The 20,651-nt window shown below is 43.6% G+C and overlaps 1 protein-coding gene across 2 annotated transcripts; it reads left to right on the forward strand.

The window, feature by feature from the left end:
- The first annotated feature begins 4,059 nt into the window (after window positions 1–4,059).
- On the forward strand, window positions 4,060–19,749 carry adam17b (ADAM metallopeptidase domain 17b). 2 transcript variants are annotated; one of them, XM_041876708.2, is made up of 18 exons: window positions 4,060–4,611; window positions 5,053–5,185; window positions 5,365–5,498; window positions 5,783–5,871; window positions 6,186–6,366; window positions 6,766–6,896; window positions 7,131–7,217; window positions 7,596–7,706; window positions 7,800–7,944; window positions 8,211–8,302; window positions 8,557–8,709; window positions 8,911–9,110; window positions 9,405–9,508; window positions 9,682–9,816; window positions 10,151–10,281; window positions 10,829–10,996; window positions 11,313–11,369; window positions 18,347–19,749. In XM_041876708.2, the coding sequence occupies exons 1-18, from the start codon at window positions 4,524–4,526 to the stop codon at window positions 18,761–18,763; spliced, it is 2,556 nt and encodes an 851-aa protein (XP_041732642.2). In that variant the 5' UTR covers window positions 4,060–4,523; the 3' UTR covers window positions 18,764–19,749. The 2 variants fall into 2 exon arrangements, with proteins under 2 accessions (XP_041732642.2, XP_041732643.2); XM_041876709.2 differs by having other exon boundaries at window positions 6,186–6,357.
- The last annotated feature ends 902 nt before the right edge of the window (window positions 19,750–20,651 follow it).

Below are 20,651 nucleotides of genomic sequence, written 5' to 3' on the forward strand. Positions count from 1 at the left end.
GAGGAGGAGGTGTGATTGTGTGGGGGTGCTTTGGTGGTGACACTGTCTGTGATTTCTTTAGAATTCAAGGCACACTTAACCAGCATGGCTACCACAGCATTCTGCAGCAATACGCCATCCCATCTGGTTTGCGCTTAGTGGGACTATCATTTGTTTTTCAACAGGACAATGACCCAACACACCTCCAAGCTGTGTAAGGGCTATTTGACCAATAAGGAGAGTGATGGAGTGCTGCATCAGATGACCTGGCCTCCACAATCACCCCGCCTCAATCCAATTGAGATGGTTTGGGATGAGTTGGACCGCAGAGTGAAGGAAAAGCAGCCAACAAGCGCTCAGCATATGTGGGAACTCCTTCAAGACTGTTGGAAAAGCATTCTAGGTGAAGCTGGTTGAGAGAATTCCAAGAGTGTGCAAAGCTGTCATCAAGGCAAAGGGTTGCTACTTTGAAGAATCTGAAATATAAAATATATTTTGATTTGTTTAACACTTTTTTGGTTACTACATGATTCTATATATATGTGTTATTTCATAGTTTTGATATCTTCACTATTACTCTACAATGTAGAAAATAGGAAAAATAAAGGAAAACCCTTGAATGAGTAGGTTTGTCCAAACTTTTGACTGGTACTGTATATATATATACAATACTGTTCAAAAGTTTGGGTTCACTTAGAAATATCCTTGTTTTCCATGAAAACATACATGAAATGAGTTTGAATAGGAAATATAGCAAAATGCATAGGAAATGTAGTCATTGACAAGGTTAGAAATAATTATTTTTAATTGAAACAATCATTCTGTCCTTCAAACTTCGCTTTCGTCAAATAATCCTCCATTTGCAGCAATTACAGCCTTGCAGACCTTTGACATTCTAGTTGTCAATTTGATGAGGTAATCTGAAGAGATTTCACCCCATGCTTCCTGAAGCATCTCCCACAAGTTGGATTGGCTTGATGGGCACTTCTTACGTACCATACGGTCAAGCTGCTCCCACAACAGCTCAATAGGGTTGAGATCCGGTAACTGTGCTGGACACTCCATTATAGACAGAATACCAGCTGACTGCTTCTTCCCTAAATAGTTATTGCATAGTTTAGAGCTGTGCTTTGGGTCATTGTCCTGTTGTAGGAGGAAATTGGCTCCAATCAAGCGCCATCCACAGGGTATGGCATGGAGTTGCGAAATGGAGTGATAGCCTTCCTTCTTCAAGATCCCTTTTACCCTGTACAAATCTCCCACTTTACCACCACCAAAGCACCCCCAGACCATCACATTGCCTCCACCATGCTTGACAGATGGCATCAAGCACTCCTCCAGCATCTTTTCATTTGGTCTGTCTCTCACAAATGTTCTTCTTTGTGATCGGAACACCTGAAACTTCGATTTGTCTGTCCATAACACTTTTTTCCAATCTTCCTCTGTCCAGTGTCTGTGTTCTTTTGCCCATCTTAATCTTTTCTTTTTGTTGGCCAGTCTGATATATGGCTTTTTCTTTGCTACTCTGCCTAGAAGCTCAGCATCCCGGAGTCGCCTCTTCACTGTTGACGTTGAGACTGGTGTTTTGCATTTACTATTTAATTAAGCTGCCAGTTGAGGACCTGTGAGGCGTCTGTTTCTCAAACTAGACACTCTAATTTATTTTTCTTCTTGCTCAGTTGTGCACCGGGGCCTCCCACTCCTCTTCTATTCTGGTTAGAGCCAGTTTGCACTGTTCTGTGAAGGGAGTAGTACACAGCGTTGTACGAGATCTTCAGTTTCTTGGCAATTTCTTGCACAGAATAGCCTTCATTTCTCAGAACAAAAATAGACTGACAAGTTTCAGAAGAAAGTTATTTGTTTCTGGCCATTTTGAGCCTGTAATCGAACCCACAATTGCTGATGCTCCAGATACTCAACTAGTCTCAAGAAGGCCAGTTGTATTGCTTCTTTAATCAGCAAAACAGTTTTCAGCTGTGCTAACATAATTGCAAAAGGGTTTTCTAATGATCAATTAGCCTTTTAAAATGATAAACTTGGATTAGCAAACACAACGTGCCATTGGAACACAGGACTGATGGTTGCTGATAATGGGTCTCTGTACGCCTATGTAGATATTCCATTAAAAATCAGCCGTTTCCAGCTACAATAGCCATTTACAACATTAACAATGTCTACACTGCATTGCTGATCAATTTGATGTTATTTTAATGGACAAAAAAACAAGGACATTTCTGAGTGACCCCAAACTTTTGAACAGTAGTGGGAAAATATATATATATATATATATATATATATATATATATATATATATATATATATATATATATATATATAAATGGGAATCATTTTATGAGAAAACCAAAGGCATGTGCAACATGCCTCTCTATGTAAGGAATAATGGACAGTTGACCCATGGGGCGGCACGCACAATTGGCCCAGCGTCGTCCAGGGTAGGGGAGGGATTTGGCCGGCAGGGGATGTAGCTCAGTTGGTAGAGCATGGCGTTTGCAACGCCAGGGTTGTGGGTTCGATAAAATAATGTATGCACTAACTGTAAGTCGCTCTGGATAAGAGCGTCTGCTAAATGACTAAAATGTAAATGTAAATGAGGTTGCTAAGTTACTGGTTGAAGAGGTATTGAAATGTGAAAATAGTGATCATGCACTTTGTTGACAGTCCCTAACTAGTTGCATTGACGGTGTTACAGGCTGCATACAACGTTGCCATGTGATTATGAAAATAATAAAACCTGTGCAATGTTGTCCACTTTTTTTATCTTCATAAAGAGCCTAACCTGAGGTACGTAGCTCAAATTGTTCGCGAGCTATTAAGTTCCGAATGTGTGGCGAATATCGAATCTCAAACCAACAACTGTACGCTACCACGGTCATCCACCCGCCTCATACAGCCCAGACATATTAATAGACTTGTCAAGACAGACTGAGTCTGGAGAATGAAAATAGCAGGCTTTTAAGCCCATCTCACATCACTTCAAGAATAGAGTTCACCACTTTAATGTACAGGTAACTGCCAAAATAAAGGAAACACCAACATAGCGTCGTAATAGCGTGTTGGGGCACCACGAGCCGCCAGAACAGCTTCAATTCACATAGATTGTACAAGTGTCTGGAACTCTATTGGAGGGCTGCAACACCATTCTTCCACGACAAATTCCATTATTTGGTGTTGATGGTGGTAGAAAACACTGTCTCAGGCAACTCTAGAATCTCCATTAAGTGTTTAGTTGAGTTGAGATCAGGGGTGTATTCATTAAACCAATTCTGTTGCAAAACGTTTTGCATTCTGTTGCAACAGAAACCGTTAACTCCAAACAGAAACGTTTTGCAACGAAAACGAGAGTTTCTATAGGTCCCGCCCCTTTTATGTTTGCTTCCATTTGGTTCTTAAACGGTAAATGGTTTCCATTGCAAGATGTAATGAATACACCCCTGGTGACTGAGACACACACACACCTATGCTTCAGACCCCTCTTTCAAAGTCACTGAGATCTCTTCTTCTAGCTTCTAGCCATAGTAGCCAAATTAATTTTTATACATGACCCTAAGCATGATGGGATGTTAATTGCTTAATTAACTCAGGAACCACGCCTGTGTGGAAGCACTTGCTTTCAATATAATTCGTATCCCTCATTTACTCTCGTGTTTCCTTTATTTTGGCAGTTACCTGTACATCATACAGTAGGCCTACTTAATTTGATTCAATGCTTATTACATGCTGTTTATTTGTACAAGAATAGAATATGTAAGGTAAATGGAATAGGCTTACTACTGTATAAGATGTTAGGTTATTTCATGGTTGTTTCAGCGTTGTCAGTGAACGGCCAAACAAAATCATATTTGAAAGTAAAACACAGTAATTTCACATTTACAGTATAGGTCTATACACATCCAGGCCTAGGCATATAGTTAGGATTTTAAACGCAAATGTTAGACGTTAAAATGGGATGTCCAAGCATTAAAAATAGATCAGCCCAGATGTCGCTCGGTTTGCAATCCCTCTGCTGCTGCTAAAGCTTTATTATCCTTATGTAAGAGCTGCAGTGACTGAAGCTACAATTTTCTGCAAAATCCTCCGAACACAGATCTACAGAAGAACAATTTGTTATTTTTCAGGTAAAAGTAGTCTACAACAGAGGATAGATTGCGGTGATAATATCGTGTAGCCTACGCGTCATGTTAATGTAAAGTGAACTACTGTATATCCGCCTATAATTTATGTGATTTTTTTTGTCACAACACTTCCGGATATGCGGGCGCTGGTTTTCAAGGAGAAAAAACATTTTTGCCGAAACTGGAAGTCCGTCTTTTAACAATCGGTTATAGTTGCAGAACGACTGAATGTTTTGTTACATGGTCACCGTACCAATTTTGTTACATTGTTGCTAGCCTTGGGAATGCGGAAACATCCAAATTAGTGGGCTTTTGAAGAGATTATCCCGATACAACAAATACTGTGGAAACTGTTTTTTGACCAGTGTATGGATTTTTTCTTTTTTACACTTTCCACCCATAAATACCGATATGCAGATAGTCTTTTTATTTATAGTTTCTCTATTTTTAACGAATGGTGCAACAAAACCGCCTGCGGAGGTTGTAGATCCTGAATATGGTGAGTGGAGAGAGCCGAGGCTAACTTGATTTTCAATTAAACAGATGTCATGAGTTTATGCGACTCGAGATGGGGATGGTGAAAAACCAAACATCCCACACACATAACAGTTGCCAAAGAATACATCATAAAAGTATTTTCCTTATGGAAATAATATCTGAAGGAAAAACATTTTCAGACTTTGCATAGCTATATTCAACCACATGTACACGCCAATATAGCAATCATGGCAGCAAAAATAGTAGAACTACTGGGTTAACCACCCGAGCACTTGATGTGTTATGAGAAAACTGCCACAGAGTTATGAGAGAACTGTTCTGATATAATATAATAAAACGGAACAGTTTTAGGTTGGTATATTAATGTTTTTGTGTTGGTGGAATTCAGTCAGGAAAATGTGTTTGTACTTATCAGTTCTGTTCTCCTCTGCCTTTCTTTCAGACTTTCTCAGTTCCATGCTTTCAGACTTTGAGGTGCTGCCCCTCGCCAGTCTCCAGACTCACTCGGTCCGGCGACGGGACCTCCAGACACAGACCCACGTGGAACGACATCTCAGCTTCACTGCCTTACAGAGGTAGGAACTCCACGGCTGTGTCCCTATGGGCCCTGGTCAAAAGTAGTGCAGTTTATAGGGAATAGGGTTCCATTGGGATGCACATCAAAGGTCAATGCCTCCGTTGCACTAGTCACTGATCTTATTAATGAGCTTTGTGATTGACTCACTCTGTGTCTTACTCTGTTTGTGTGTGCTAGGCATTTCAAGCTGTACCTGAGGACCAACACGGAGCTGTTCACAGAGGACTTCAGGGCCGTGTTCGTGGATGAGGATGGACAGGAGGACAGTTACGAGGTCAACAGACAGAACTTTTTCACCGGCCATGTCATAGGTAAGACCGACACCACATGGTTGGGCTCAGAAGCCACCAGACTGAGGTCCATTAAGGGGCTTTAAAGTGCTAAATTGATTATAAAAGATTGTGCCTACCAGTATCATATGGACTCCTCAACCTTAGACCACTTTTGAGGTCTGAAAACATTTGGCTAACATCTGATTTTGGAGTAAACTATCACTTTAACGTCTCTTAGTGCCTCAGGAATTTGGCTTTGTCCCGTGTTTATATTTTGTGGTCTTTCTCAGCATAGTGTTTTACTGAGCGTTGTCCATTTGAAGGGGAGGAGAACTCCAGAGTGCAGGCGCATATCGATGACAATGACTTCTCGGCACACATCCTCACTGACGGAGCAGAGTACAACATTGAGGTATAGTATCACACTATTTCAACAGCAGATTGTGATATTACAACAATATGACAATCTACTCTGAAATGACTCAGTGTGTGTGATGAATATTCTGTATATAATCCACCTGAGTTTATAATCGTATAAAACCTTCCTTCCTGGGCAGAGCCGTGGTGAAGTGGTAACACTCCTGGCATATGTCACATATAAAAATCTCCCCACCGGAGACCGGGGCTCAATCCCTGTGCCCACCCTTCCCAATGTTTCTCTCACCTGCCTGAATCCTCTTCTGATTACCCTAATCCTTTGTTTTTTTACTCCCTTTCCTTCCTCAGCCCCTGTGGAGGTTCACGTCGGCGCCCCCCGATGGCCGTTTGTTGATATACCGCCCTGAGGACATAAGGAACATCAGCCGACTGGCCTCGCCCAAAGTCTGTGGCTACGTGAAGACTGACTCCAATGACCTGCTGCCTGAGAGCATGAGATCAGCTAGACTGGAGGAGGAAGGTGAGGAGGGTGAGTATGGGGAGGGAGGGAGGGAGGGAGGGGGGGAGGTAAAGGTTGAGCAGAATTTAACTCAGTTGAGTTAATCTATTATTCATGCTAGCTTAATTATAAGGCAGCTATAATGGCACACCCATGATGATGACGACATAACTGCAGGGAATATGGCTATGGTGTGTGAACCAAATAACTCTTTAGAGGAAGCACTCAGTAATCTCAGCTGCTGCTGTTAATTGTATGGCATGAGATGTCTAATTGCAATATTCGTGAAATTGACAGCATGAATCTGCCCAAGGCTCTACTTATGGCGGTGCAGTGTAGAAAATAAAAGTGCTGTGTAGTTCAAGCTTGACAATGTCTCTATGGCGCTCACTGGCAATGAAACAGTATCTCCTCTCCACTCCTCCACAGAGCCCCTGGTCAGAGAGAAGAGACAGGTCCATGACCACAAGAAGAACACTTGTCCTTTACTCCTGGTGGCTGACCATCGCTTCTTCCAAGAGATGGGCCGTGGCGAGGAGAGCACTACCCTCAACTACCTGGTGGGGGCGCTGTTCAGCCAGATGCTATGGATGTGTCCCAGATGGCACCCTATTCCCTATGTATTGCCCCTTCTTTTGACCAGGACCTATAGGGCTCTGGTCAAAAGTAGTGCACTATATAGGGAACAGTGTGCCATTTGGGATGTATCCTATGTTGTGTGGGGTATTCTTTGGCTTGATGGATGTATGTGAAAACACCATATACCTTTCTCCCTGTTGTGATTGGTCGGTCAGATCGAGCTGATTGACCGCGTGGATGACATCTACAGGTCGACGTCGTGGGATGACGAGTATAAAGGATACGGGGTTCAGATCCAACAGGTGAGCTAGCTGAGACAGGCTAAGGACGACCCATGATATGTTCCACTACCACCTCTCAGATGATTGTCTTTTCTCCCCCTTTTTCCCTGTTTTATTTCTTAAGGAGAATGGAGCCTCGTCCTCCTTCAGTATTTTCAGTTTATTTACACAGTTTGGAATGTAGATAAAGAAATATAGTTGATGAGGGGAGAAAGTGAGGAAGTGGCTGGGGTAGGATTCCATCCCATGTCGCTCCTGGACAATATGTGCTCAGTGGACTGCAGCACTACCGCGTTGCTATGCTGCCGGAACAGATGATCACTGTCTGTTCCATGAGGTGTGATTGATGATAGATGGTTCTTCCTTCCCATCATTCTCAATCTCTAATCTTCCATGTAGATCATCATTGAGAAGCTCCCCACCCGCGTACCTCCAGGGGAGGCCCACTTCAACATGAGGGGAAGTCCCGTAGAGGGTAAGGATGTCTGGGACGTGAAGAAGCTTTTGGAGGTGAGCAGCATGTTCAGTCATCTGAGTAATGACATAATAGTCATATACTGTATGATAATAGGCCATAATTTTCCCTCTTTGTTCTCATCGCAGCAATTCAGTGTGGACATAGCAGACAACGCGTCCAAGGTGTGTCTGGCTCACCTGTTCACCTACCAGGACTTTGACGAGGGGACCCTGGGCCTGGCCTACGTGGCCCCCTCCAGACAGGGCATCCCTGGGGGCCTCTGCTCAGAGAGTAAGATTGCGTCCCAAATAGCACCCTATTCCCTATGTAGTGTACTACTTTTGACCAAGTCCCATGTCCTAAATGACACCCTATTCTCCTAGGCCCATAAGGCGCTGGTCAAAAGTAGCGCACTATATAGGGAATAGGGTTCCATTTGGGACGCATAATAAGCCTCCCGTCAACAACAGTCAACACATGAACCTTGACCACAACTCTGACATTGGTAAACTGATATTGGAAAATTCCACTTTGAGTTTTGCCTTCTCTGTCATCAGAGTGCCCTCCGTCATCGCCTGAGACGAGAGCTATTTATCTCAACACTGGGCTCACCAGCACTAAGAACTATGGGAAAACTATTCTGACCAAGGTGGGTTTATGAGACTCTGTGGGCTGGTGTCCCAGACACAGATTAAATTAAAACAATTTAATTCTCCATTGGGCATATTTTTTAGTCCAGAACTAGGCTTAATCTGTGTCTGGGAGACCGCCCCTGCAAGATGCTTAGAATTTGGAACATCCAAATGTACACAAAGGCAATATCTATTATTCTGGCTGAACCTTTATTGGAATAGGCGCCATCATATTTCATTAATATAACCTTTACTTATGGTTTGCCCTCAGGAGGCAGACCTGGTGACGACTCACGAGCTGGGCCATAACTTTGGGGCAGAGCATGACCCTGATAACATCCCCTACTGTGCTCCCAGGGAAGACCAGGGGGGCAAATATGTCATGTACCCCATCGCTGTGAGCGGAGACCACGTCAACAACAAGGTTCTAATACCCTCCTTTTTCCCACCCGACAAACCAAACATCAACCTTAAGCGAACCTTAAGTCTTTATTATACCAAGAATGATTATAGATGTGTCCAAAATGGCACCCTAGGCCATAGGGCTCTGGTCAGAAGTAGTGCACTATGAAGAAAATAGGGTGCCAGTTCGGACACAGTTTATGACCTTGTTTTGTATCCCCAGCTGTTCTCCGACTGCAGTAAGATCTCCATTGTGAAGCGTCTGAGGAACAAGGCTCCAGTGTGCTTCAGGGAGAGGAACAGTAACGTGTGTGGGAACAGCAGGGTGGAACAGGGTGAGGAGTGTGACCCGGGACTGCTGCACATCAACGACGACCGCTGCTGTACCTCCGACTGCAAGCTCCGCCCCACAGCCAAGTGCAGGTGAGCCCTCTCTGGAACCACCAACCCTCGGATACCTGCACACCACACCCACTCAGGTTACAGGTTATAGTTTGTGATATGTTGTATGAATGTTATAAAGAATGATTGAATCATCTATCTGTGATATCACCCTGTATTACCATGACCGATTCTTTCCCTCTCTCTCTCTCTTCCTCCCTCTTTCTCTCGCTCTCTCTCTCTCGCAATCTCTCTCTCGCTCTCTCGCTCTCTCTCTGTCTTCCTCACTCTCTATCCCTCTCCCTCTCTACTCCCTCCCTTTCTCTCTGGATGTAGTGACAGGAACAGTGCATGTTGTAAGCTGTGCCAGTATGAGAAGGAGGGCAAGGTGTGCCAGGAGCCCATCAGTGCCACCTGTAAGGGCAAGTCCTACTGCACAGGTAGGTTGATATCACCCGATACCACCCAGAGAGGGAGCCACACCACTACACCATACTCATGTCTACAGGTCCTAATAAAACATGAGTGAAATAATGAAATATGTCTTAGTTCATTGTTATTTCTATGTCCTTTTATAAACAATGACTTTATAAAGTCATATTTTTGTTCCCAGGCAACAGTAGTGATTGTCCGTCTCCTGAGAACGCCCCTGACAAGACGGTGTGTTTGGACAACGGAGAGTGTCTGGACGGTGTGTGTATCCCCTTCTGTGAGGCCGTCAAGAACCTGCAGTCCTGCGCCTGCAATGGTACGCTCCCCTCACCATCACCACCCTTCCTTTAGAGGCTGTAGTGGACTAATCCAACCTCAAGACTTAATATAATATCATATGCCATTAAGCAGTAGTGTGTGCATTGAACTTCGGATGGGTGGCCTCAGCGGGAATTGAACCCACGATCCTGACATTACAAGCGCCATGCTCTACCAACTGAGCCACATAGAACCTGTATACGCTATGTGTTCTGCTCTATTAAAGATGCATTTTACTTATAATATATAATTTACTTATAATTAATATTAATACATAAAAATAAGCGATACTACAGTATGTTGTTCAGTGTTGTTTTTCCTCTCCTCTCTAGAAACCAACTCGTCATGTAAAGTGTGCTGTCGTAGCACCAGTGGAGTGTGCGCCCCATACCAGGACGACGGAGGGGACTTCATCTACCTCCGCAAGGGCAAACCCTGCACTGTGGGCTTCTGTGACGGAGCAGTAAGTGACCCCTGACCTCTTGACACTCACCCTCTAGTGTATTATATATTGATATTACAGCCCTTTTCACTTGGTTGGTTTTGCACATAGAAATGGAATCACTAGAACAGCCATTTTGAGCGTATCTCTGAGTCAAAAGAAAACATTAATAAAGATTGTTGATGTTAAGTGGATGCTTCTTAACCTTCTGTGTACAACACCAAGAAAAGTTTTTTATTTGTATTCCTTTTTAGGGGGGTAGATCATCTTTATCAATGTAATTGTTTGCATAATTTTCAATCCCCCTTAATTATTTCTATATATAAAAAGAAATCCCGATACTTTCCCCCACATACGCTACCATCCCTGCCCTAATTGGAGTAAATTAACAGACAACAATACTTATTTTGCTACTTAAAGCTATTTCACTCACATCTAGCAACAAGTCTTGCATGGCAGTACAGTTTTCTTTTCTGGATTGCTGTGGTCTGAGGGCCTTGTTTCTATTCTCTAGTAATTCTATTTCTAGGGTTTTGTAACTAGCATGTGATATTTTTGTCTTATTCAGGGTAAATGTATGAAGCAAGTCCAGGATGTCATTGAGAGGCTGTGGGATTTCATTGACAAGCTGGACATCAACACATTTCGGAAGTTTTTGGCGGACAACATCGTGGGCTCTGTGGTGGTCTTCTCCTTGGTCTTCTGGGTCCCCCTCAGCATCCTGGTTCACTGTATGGTAGGCGTTATGTTTGTTCCTTGATGAATGACAAACTGGGGCATTGGTTTAGCTACCTATAATGACAAGATTCTTGAGCTAGCAAAATACATTGGTGTGTAGCCAAGCAAGGCATTATATCCACATCCACGTTGTGCATGTTGCATTATGGGAACCGTAGTGTTTTTTTATTAAGACATAATAATACATTAGGTGCCCATACTCAGAAATTCTGAGTTGTCATCAATCACCTAATACTGTACATGCTGTTATCATGTTATTATATAGTACCTGTCACATGGTATTATCACATCTAACATATTTTTCCCACTTCCAGGATAAAAAACTGGATCAGCAGTATGAACAGACCACCAAGTCTCTGCTTTTCCCCAGTGTAAGTACTGTTTGAGTCTGTTATCTTATTTATATACAGGACCAGTCAAAAGTTTGGACACACCTACTCATTCAAGGGTTTTTCTTTATTTTTACTATTTTCTACATTGTAGAATAATAGTGAAGACATCAAAACCATGAAATAACACATGGAATCATGTAGTAACCAAAAAAGTGTTAAACAAATCAAAATATATTTTATATTTGAGATTCTTCAAAGTAGCCTCACCTGGAATGCTTTTCCAACAGTCCTGAAGGAGTTCCCACATATGCTGAGCACTTGTTGGCTGCTTTTCCTTCACTCTGCGGTCCAACTCTTGGCATTCTCTCAACCAGCTTCACCTGGAATGCTTTTCCAACAGTCTTGAAGGAGTTCCCACATATTTAAATATACATTTAAATATGCCATTTAGCGGACGCTTTTATCCAAAGCGACTTACAGTCATGCGTGCATACATTTTTGTGTATGGGTGGTCCCGGGGATCGAACCCACTACCTTGGCGTTACAAGCGCCGTGCTCTACCAGCTGAGCTACAGAGCACTTGTTGGCTGCTTTTCCTTCACTCTGCCGTCCAATTCATCCCAAACCATCTCAATTGGGTTGAGGTTGGGTGATTGTGGAGGCCAGGTCATCTGATGCAGCACTCCATCACTCTCCTTCTTGGTCAAATAGGCCTTACACAGCTTGGAGGTGTGTTGGGACATTGTCCTGTTGAAAAACAAATGATAGTCCTGCTAAGCGCAAACCAAATGGGATGGCGTATCGCTGCAGAATGCTGTGGTAGCCATGCTAGTTAAGTGTGCCTTGAATTCTAAATAAATCACACAGTGTCACCAGCAAAGCACCACCACACCACCTCCTCCATGCTTCACAGTGGGAACCACACATGTGGAGATCATCCGTTCACCTACTCTGCGTCTCACAAAGACACTGCAGTTGGAACCAAAAATCTCACATTTGGACTCATCAGACCAAAGGACAGATTTCCACCGGTCTAATGTCCATTGTTCATGTTTCTTGGCCCAAGCAAGTCTCTTCTTCTTATTGGTGTCTTTTAGTAGTGGTTTCTTTGCAGCAATTCGACCATGAAGGCCTGATTCACGCAGTCTCCTCTGAACAGTTGATGTTTAGATGTGTCTGTTACTTGAACGCAATTTCTGAGGCTGGTAACTCTAATGAACTTATCCTCTGCAGCAGAGGTAACTCTGGGTCTTCCTTTTCTGTGGCGGTCCTCATGAGAGCCAGTTTCATGATAGCGCTTGATGGTTTTTGCGACTGCACTTGAAGAAACTTTCAGTTCTCGAAAGTTCTCGAAATGTTCCGTATTGACTGACCTTCATGTCTTAAAGTAATGATGGACTGTCGTTTCTCTTTGCTTATTTGAGCTGTTCTTGCCATAATATGGACTTGGTCTTTTACCAAATAGGGCTATCTTCTGTATACCACCCCTACCTTGTCACAACACAACTGATTGGCTCAAACGCATTAAAAAGGAAATAAATTCCACAAATTAACTTTGAAGAAGGCACACCTTTTTAATTGAAATGCATTCCAGGTGACTACCTCATGAAGCTGGTTGACAGAATGCCAAGAGTGTTCAAAGATGTCATCAAGGCAAAGGGTGGCTACTTTGAAGAAACTCAAATATAAAATATTTTGATTTGTTTAACACTTTTTTCGTTACTGGTTTTGGTTATGATTCCATATGTGTTATTTCATAGTTTTGATGTCTTCACTATTATTCTACAATGTAGAAAATAGTAATATAAAGAAAAACAATGAGTAGGTGTGTCCAATCTTTTGACTGGTAGTGTAAGTATTTATATATATATATATATATACTGCTCAAAAAAATAAAGGGAACACTTAAACAACACATCCTAGATCTGAATGAATGAAATAATCTTATTAAGTACTTTTTTCTTTACATAGTTGAATGTGCTGACAACAAAATCACACAAAAATTATCAATGGAAATCAAATGTGTCAACCCATGGAGGTCTGGATTTGGAGTCACCCTCAAAATTTAAGTGGAAAACCACACTACAGGCTGGTCCAACTTTGATGTAATGTCCTTAAAACAAGTCAAAATGAGGCTCAGTAGTGTGTGTGGCCTCCACGTGCCTGTGTGACCTCCCTACAACGCCTGGGCATGCTCCTGATGAGGTGGCGGATGGTCTCCTGAGGGATTTCCTCCCAGACCTGGACTAAAGCATCCGCCAACTCCTGGACAGTCTGTGGTGCAATGTGGCATTGGTGGATGGAGCGAGACATGATGTCCCAGATGTGCTCAATTGGATTCAGGTCTGGGGAACGGGCGGGCCAGTCCATAGCATTTATTTATTTATTTTTATTTTTAGTCATTTAGCAGACGCTCTTATCCAGAGCGACTTACAGGGGCAATTAGGGTTAAGTGCCTTGCTCAAGGGCACATCGACAGATTTTTCACCTAGTCGGCTCTGGGATTAGAACCAGCGACCTTTCGGTTACTGGCACAACGCTCTTACCCACTAAGCTACCTGCCGCCCATCAATGCCTTCCTCTTGCAGGAACTGCTGACACACTCCAGCCACATGAGGTCTAGCATTGTCTTGCATTAAGAGGAACCCAGGGCCAACCGCACCAGCATATGGTCTCACAAGGGGTCTGAGGATCTCATCTCGGTACCTAATGGCAGTCAGGCTACCTCTGGCGAGCACATGGAGGGCTGTGCGGCCCCCCAAAGAAATGCCACCCCACACCATGACTGACCCACCGCCAAACCGGTCATGCTGGAGGATGTTGCAGGCAGCAGAACGTTCTCCACGGCGTCTCCAGACTCTGTCACGTCTGTCACATGTGCTCAGTGTGAACCTGCTTTCATCTGTGAAGAGCACAGGGCGCCAGTGGCGAATTTGTCAATCTTGGTGTTCTCTGGCAAATGCCAAACGTCCTGCACGGTGTTGGGCTGTAAGCACAACCCCCACCTGTGGACGTCGGGCCCTCATACCACCCTGATGGAGTCTGTTTCTGACCGTTTGAGCAGACACATGCACATTTGTGGCCTGCTGGACGTTATTTTATTTTACGGCCTCCTCCACGTCTCCTGATGTACTGGCCTGTCTCCTGGTAGCGCCTCCATGCTCTGGACACTACGCTGACAGACACAGCAAACCTTCTTGCCACAGCTCGCATTGATGTGCCATCCTGGATGAGCTGCACTACTTGAGCCACTTGTGTGGGTTGTAGACTCCGTCTCATGCTACCACTAGAGTGAAAGCACCGCCAGCATTCAAAAGTGACCAAAACATCAGCCAGGAAGCATAGGAACTGAGAAGTGGTCTGTGGTCACCACCTGCAGAACCACTTCTTTATTGGGGGTGTCTTGCTAATTGCCTATAATTTCCACCTGTTGTCTATTCCATTTGTACAACAGCATGTGAAATGTATTGTCAATCAGTGTTGCTTCCTAAGTGGACAGTTTGATTTCACAGAAGTGTGATTGACTTGGAGTTACATTGTGTTGTTTAAGTGTTCCCTTTATTTTTTTGAGCAGTGTGTATATATATATATATATATATATATATATATATATATATTTGAACGGTAGTATGTGTATACAGCTCTGGAAAAAAGTAAGAGACCACTGCAAAATTATCAGTTTCTCTGGTTTTACTATTTATAGGTATGTGTTTGGGTAAAAATAACATTTTTGTTTTATTTTATAAACTACTGACAACATTTCTCCCAAATTCCATTGTCATTTAGAGCATTTATTTGCAGAAAATGACAACTGGTCAAAATAACAAAAAATATGCAGTGTTGTCAGACCTCGAATAATGCAAAGAAAATAAGTTAATGTTCATTTTTAAACAACACAATACTAATGTTTTAACTTAGGAAGAGTTCAGAAATCAATATTTGGTGGAATAACCCTGATTTTCAATCACAGCTTTCATGCGTCTTGGCATGCTCTCCACCAGTCTTTCACATTGATGTTGGGTGACTTTATGCCACTCATGGCGCAAAAATTCAAGCAGCTCGGCTTTGTTTGATGGCTTGTGACCATCCATCTTCCTCTTGATCACATTCCAGAAGTTTTCTATGGGGTTCAGGTCTGGAGATTGGGCTGGCCATGACAGGGTCTTGATCTGGTGGTCCTCCATCCACACCTTGATTGACCTGGCTGTGTGGCATGACACATTGTCCTGCTGGAAAAACCATCCTCAGAGTTGGGGAACAATGTCAGAGCAAAAGGAAGCAAGTTTTCTTCCAGGACAACCTTGTACGTGGCTTGATTCATGCATCCTTCATAAAGACAAATCTGCCCGATTCCAGCCTTGCTGAAGCACCCCCAGATCATCACCGATCCTCCACCAAATTTCACAGTGGGTCCGAGACACTGTGGCTTGTAGGCCTCTCCAGGTCTCCGTCTAACCATTAGACGACCAGGTGTTGGGCAAAGCTGAAAATTGGACTCATCAGAGAAGATTACCTTACTTCAGTCCTCTACGGTCCAATCCTTATTGTATTTCGCAAACCTCAGCCTGGCTCTTCTTTGCTTCTCATTTGATGAAGGGCTTTTTTCTAACTTTGCACGACTTCAGCCCTGCCCCTAAGAGCCTGTTTCGAACCGTCCTCGCCGTGCACTTCACCCCAGCTGCCGTTTGCCATTCTTTTTGTATGTCACTTGATGTCATCCTATGGTTGTTGAGTGACGTTCGAATGAGTTGGCAGTCATCCCGGTTAGTAGAGAGTCATTTTCGCCTTCTGCCGGTCTGTAGCTTTGTTGTCCCCAATGTCTGCTGCTTGACCTTGTTCTTATGAACCGCCGTCTTTGACATTTGGAGGATGGAAGCAACCTGACGCTCACTGTATCCCTCTGCCAGTAAAGCCAGAATTGAACCCTTCTTTTCCTCTCTCAAAACTTTCCATTTCAACTCTTTTGGCATGGTCAATAGTTATAGTTATTTTTTGATTAATATTACTTTTGAGGTACTATTAGCACTGTTTTTGCCATCCAGCTGGTCCTATTGCAAGAGGATAGTGATGACCACAGCAGTGGTTTTAATACTTTTCCTTGTTAAATAAGATTTGGTTCAGGTGATCACCTAATCAGTACCTAATTCAGTAGAATGAGGTGTGCCTGTGTTGGAATTCAACAGACACTGGAATGGAATGGCTGTCATACATGTAGAGATGCTGATTTAAGAAACATTTGCAGTGGTCTCTTAATTTTTTCCACAGCTGTGTGTGTGTGTGTGTGTGTGTGTGTGTGTGTGTGTGTGTGTATATATATATACTGCTCAAAAAAATAAAGGGAACACTTAAACAACACAATGTAACTCCAAGTCAATCACACTTCTGTGAAATCAAACTGTCCACTTAGGAAGCAACACTGATTGACAATAAATGTCACATGCTGTTGTGCAAATGGAATAGACAACAGGTGGAAATTATAGGCAATTAGCAAGACACCCCCAATAAAGGACTGGTTTTGCAGGTGGTGACCACAGACCACTTCTCAGTTCCTATGCTTCCTGGCTGATGTTTTGGTCACTTTTGAATGCTGGCGGTGCTTTCACTCTAGTGGTAGCATGAGACGGAGTCTACAACCCACACAAGTGGCTCAGGTAGTGCAGCTCATCCAGGATGGCACATCAATGCGAGCTGTGGCAAGAAGGTTTGCTGTGTCTGTCAGCGTAGTGTCCAGAGCATGGAGGTGCTACCAGGAGACAGGCCAGTACATCAGGAGACGTGGAGGAGGCCGTAGGAGGGCAACAACCCAGCATCAGGACTGCTACCTCCGCCTTTGTGCAAGGAGGAGCAGGAGGAGCACTGCCAGAGCCCTGCAAAATGACCTCCAGCAGGCCACAAATGTGCATGTGTCTGCTCAAACGGTCAGAAACAGACTCCATGAGGGTGGTATGAGGGCCCGACGTCCACAGGTGGGGGTTGTGCTTACAGCCCAACACCGTGCAGGACGTTTGGCATTTGCCAGAGAACACCAAGATTGGCAAATTCGCCACTGGCGCCCTGTGCTCTTCACAGATGAAAGCAGGTTCACACTGAGCACATGTGACAGACGTGACAGAGTCTGGAGACGCCCGTGGAGAACGTTCTGCTGCCTGCAACATCCTCTAGCATGACCGGTTTGGCGGTGGGTCAGTCATGGTGTGGGGTGGCATTTCTTTGGGGGCCGCACAGCCCTCCATGTGCTCGCCAGAGGTAGCCTGACTGCCATTAGGTACCGAGATGAGATCCTCAGACCCCTTGTGAGACCATATGCTGGTGCGGTTGGCCCTGGGTTCCTCCTAATGCAAGACAATGCTAGACCTCATGTGGCTGGAGTGTGTCAGCAGTTCCTGCAAGAGGAAGGCATTGATGCTATGTACTGGCCCCATTCCCCAGACCTGAATCCAATTGAGCACATCTGGGACATCATGTCTCGCTCCATCCACCAACGCCACGTTGCACCACAGACTGTCCAGGAGTTGGCGGATGCTTTAGTCCAGGTCTGGGAGGAGATCCCTCAGGAGACCATCCGCCACCTCATCAGGAGCATGCCCAGGCTTTGTAGGGAGGTCATACAGGCACGTGGAGGCCACACACACTACTGAGCCTCATTTTGACTTGTTTTAAGGACATTACATCAAAGTTGGATCAGCCTGTAGTGTGGTTTTCCACTTTAATTTTGAGGGTGACTCCAAATCCAGACCTCCATGGGTTGATAAATTTGATTTCCATTGATCATTTTTGTGTGATTTTGTTGTCAGCACATTCAACTATGTAAAGACAAAAGTATTTAATAAGATTATTTCATTCATTCAGATCTAGGATGTGTTATTTTAGTGTTCCCTTAATTTTTTTGAGCAGTGTGTGTGTATATATATATATATATATATATATATTTATTTATTTATTTATTTATTTATTTCTCCACTGTAGTCATCTTGGTTATCTGACCCTTGGCTTTGACCCTGCTTGTGTGTCTCCAGAATGCAGAGTTTATGAGCAGTCTGGAGTCAGCCTCTGTGCGGATCTTCAAACCCCCCGCCATCTCAGCCCTGCGCTTCCAGGCCTCTGGCCCCCAGCAGACCAGCACTCCCCCCATCCAAGCCCCAGCTCCAGCTCAAACCCCTGGGGCCCTAGCCCCAACCTCCACTCCCAGCCCCAGCCAGAGTCCCTTGCCCCCCCTGGAGAGCCCACGCATGGCCACCATCCAGGAGGACCCCAGCTTTGACTCCCACCTGGATGAAGAGGCTCTGGAGGGTGACTTTCCCATGGGGAGTTCGGCTCCACACTCCTTTGAGGATCTGACAGAGCACGGACCCCTGGCCCGACGCAGCGACAAGGCCCTGTCCTTCAGACTCCAGAGACAGGCCCGCATCAACAGCAAGGAGACAGAGTGCTGAGAGAGAGAGGGAGGGGGAGAGAGGGGTAGAGAGATAAAGACGGCTCTTAACACAGGAGACTGAGAAAGAAAACGGGAGAAAGAGACTGGAGGAGGAAAGGACAGAGCGTGGGAGAGGAAGCTCACCCAATCAGCACTGAAGGGCAGACCACAGAGTAAAACAAGCAGGACTTGTCTGATACAATATGTGGGCTGAGTTATATAATGTATTATATGGAGTTGGAGAGCAGCTTCAGTTGAAAATAGGATCCCACTGGGCTAAAATGAAACCTATTGAGCATTGAAAAGCCAAATTCTTCAAAACTGAAATTAAAAATCAACATTGTTTCATCTATGAAAGATTGACAATCTAGTCTAGAATTTTCTTGGTAAATTGTAGTGCCTGACTAATAAGAAGTAGCCGACTGCGATGACCAGGTTATATTGATGTTGTTCTGGTTTCAGATGATTTATTGTTTAAGATATCCTGGCTTGCTCACTTGCGCAGCCTGGCATATGAACATGTTACGCAATGCCTCCATTTATGTATTTGAGTTGGTTGATGTCTGTAATATCAGTAGCCTGGTGCTAGTTAATGTACTTTGTGGCAAAGCAATATAACACTACTTGACCTCTTTGCTCTTCGTAACCATGACAACATGTAACCTCGTGGGGGAAAAAATGAATTTATCATGGAGAAGTCAAGAAAAATGTTACAAAGAATTTCATTTGTTGGGAGAGCCTGGTTGGTTGTAACTAATAACAAAACCAGCATAATGTTTACTGTTCAATCCTGTGAACCGTAGTCTGAACCAGTATTACTCATAGAGATAGATGGAGGACTCATCTTTGTAACTGTGCCATTATAGCGCCTGTGACCGCATGGGTAGCGCGTTGAGGTTATCTCCATTTTGAGGTAAGTCAATTTTCTTCTTAACGATTGGCTGATCCCTCCTGATGACTTGACTCCAACAGGGTCACCAGGAGGGATCAGCCAATAAAGTTGGAAGTCCCACCTAGTTGACGACATTAAATTGGTGGAAGCCCTCAATGGCGCTGCTCATATGGCCTTTTGGCCACTATAGGCCTCTATCATTCTTCATGGTATTACTACACTATAAATCCTGAATGTTATTAGGTCATTTGTCAAACCAGACCTGTATGGTGTCTTATGCATTGAGAGAAATCTAATCATTAGAGTTGTCTGATATGCAAGATTGACAAATTACTAATTGTTACTCAACACTTAATTGCTGAAAGTGTTTTTGATACTATTTGTATGCATTCATATGACAATTGTGACAATCAGCAAGATTTCTATATTTCTAGCCTCACACAAGCCATTTATATAATATAATGGAATCGCCCAATTTGGGCTTTGGCCACTATCGTACAATCTCAACGGTTTCTCATCCACTGTATGAAAATGTATTAGCTACCGTTATTTGACAGATTGTCTGGTATTTTCTGTTTCATTGTGAACTCCTGCCAGACATGATCTCACCGACGTGTTATGCTTTTATCGTGTTCACATTGTAAATCCCTCCCATATTTAGGAATTTCTTTGTCTGTTTTATGCCCTCATATGAAACATTATTTCCTCTTCTTTGATCTGGATGAAAGAATGCCTCAACAGCTTCCTACGAGTATTTTATATCTGGATGTGTGATTAACTTGTATTATATCTCAGGTAGGTCGTCTTCAGGGGTTACAGTGACTATATATTAAATCATGTCAGAGACATCACTCAGAACACTATTACTTACCTTTGTTTTACATTGGCAGTTACCCGTTTTATTTAATTGCTCACATTGTTGCACTTCTCAATATTTCATACATTTACAGCTTTGCTTCACAGAAATAATTAACTACTTTATAAACCTGCAATATTAATAAAGTTCATAGAAATG

This window comes from Coregonus clupeaformis, chromosome 33, assembly GCF_020615455.1.
Source record: "Coregonus clupeaformis isolate EN_2021a chromosome 33, ASM2061545v1, whole genome shotgun sequence".
NCBI lineage: Eukaryota > Metazoa > Chordata > Actinopteri > Salmoniformes > Salmonidae > Coregonus > Coregonus clupeaformis.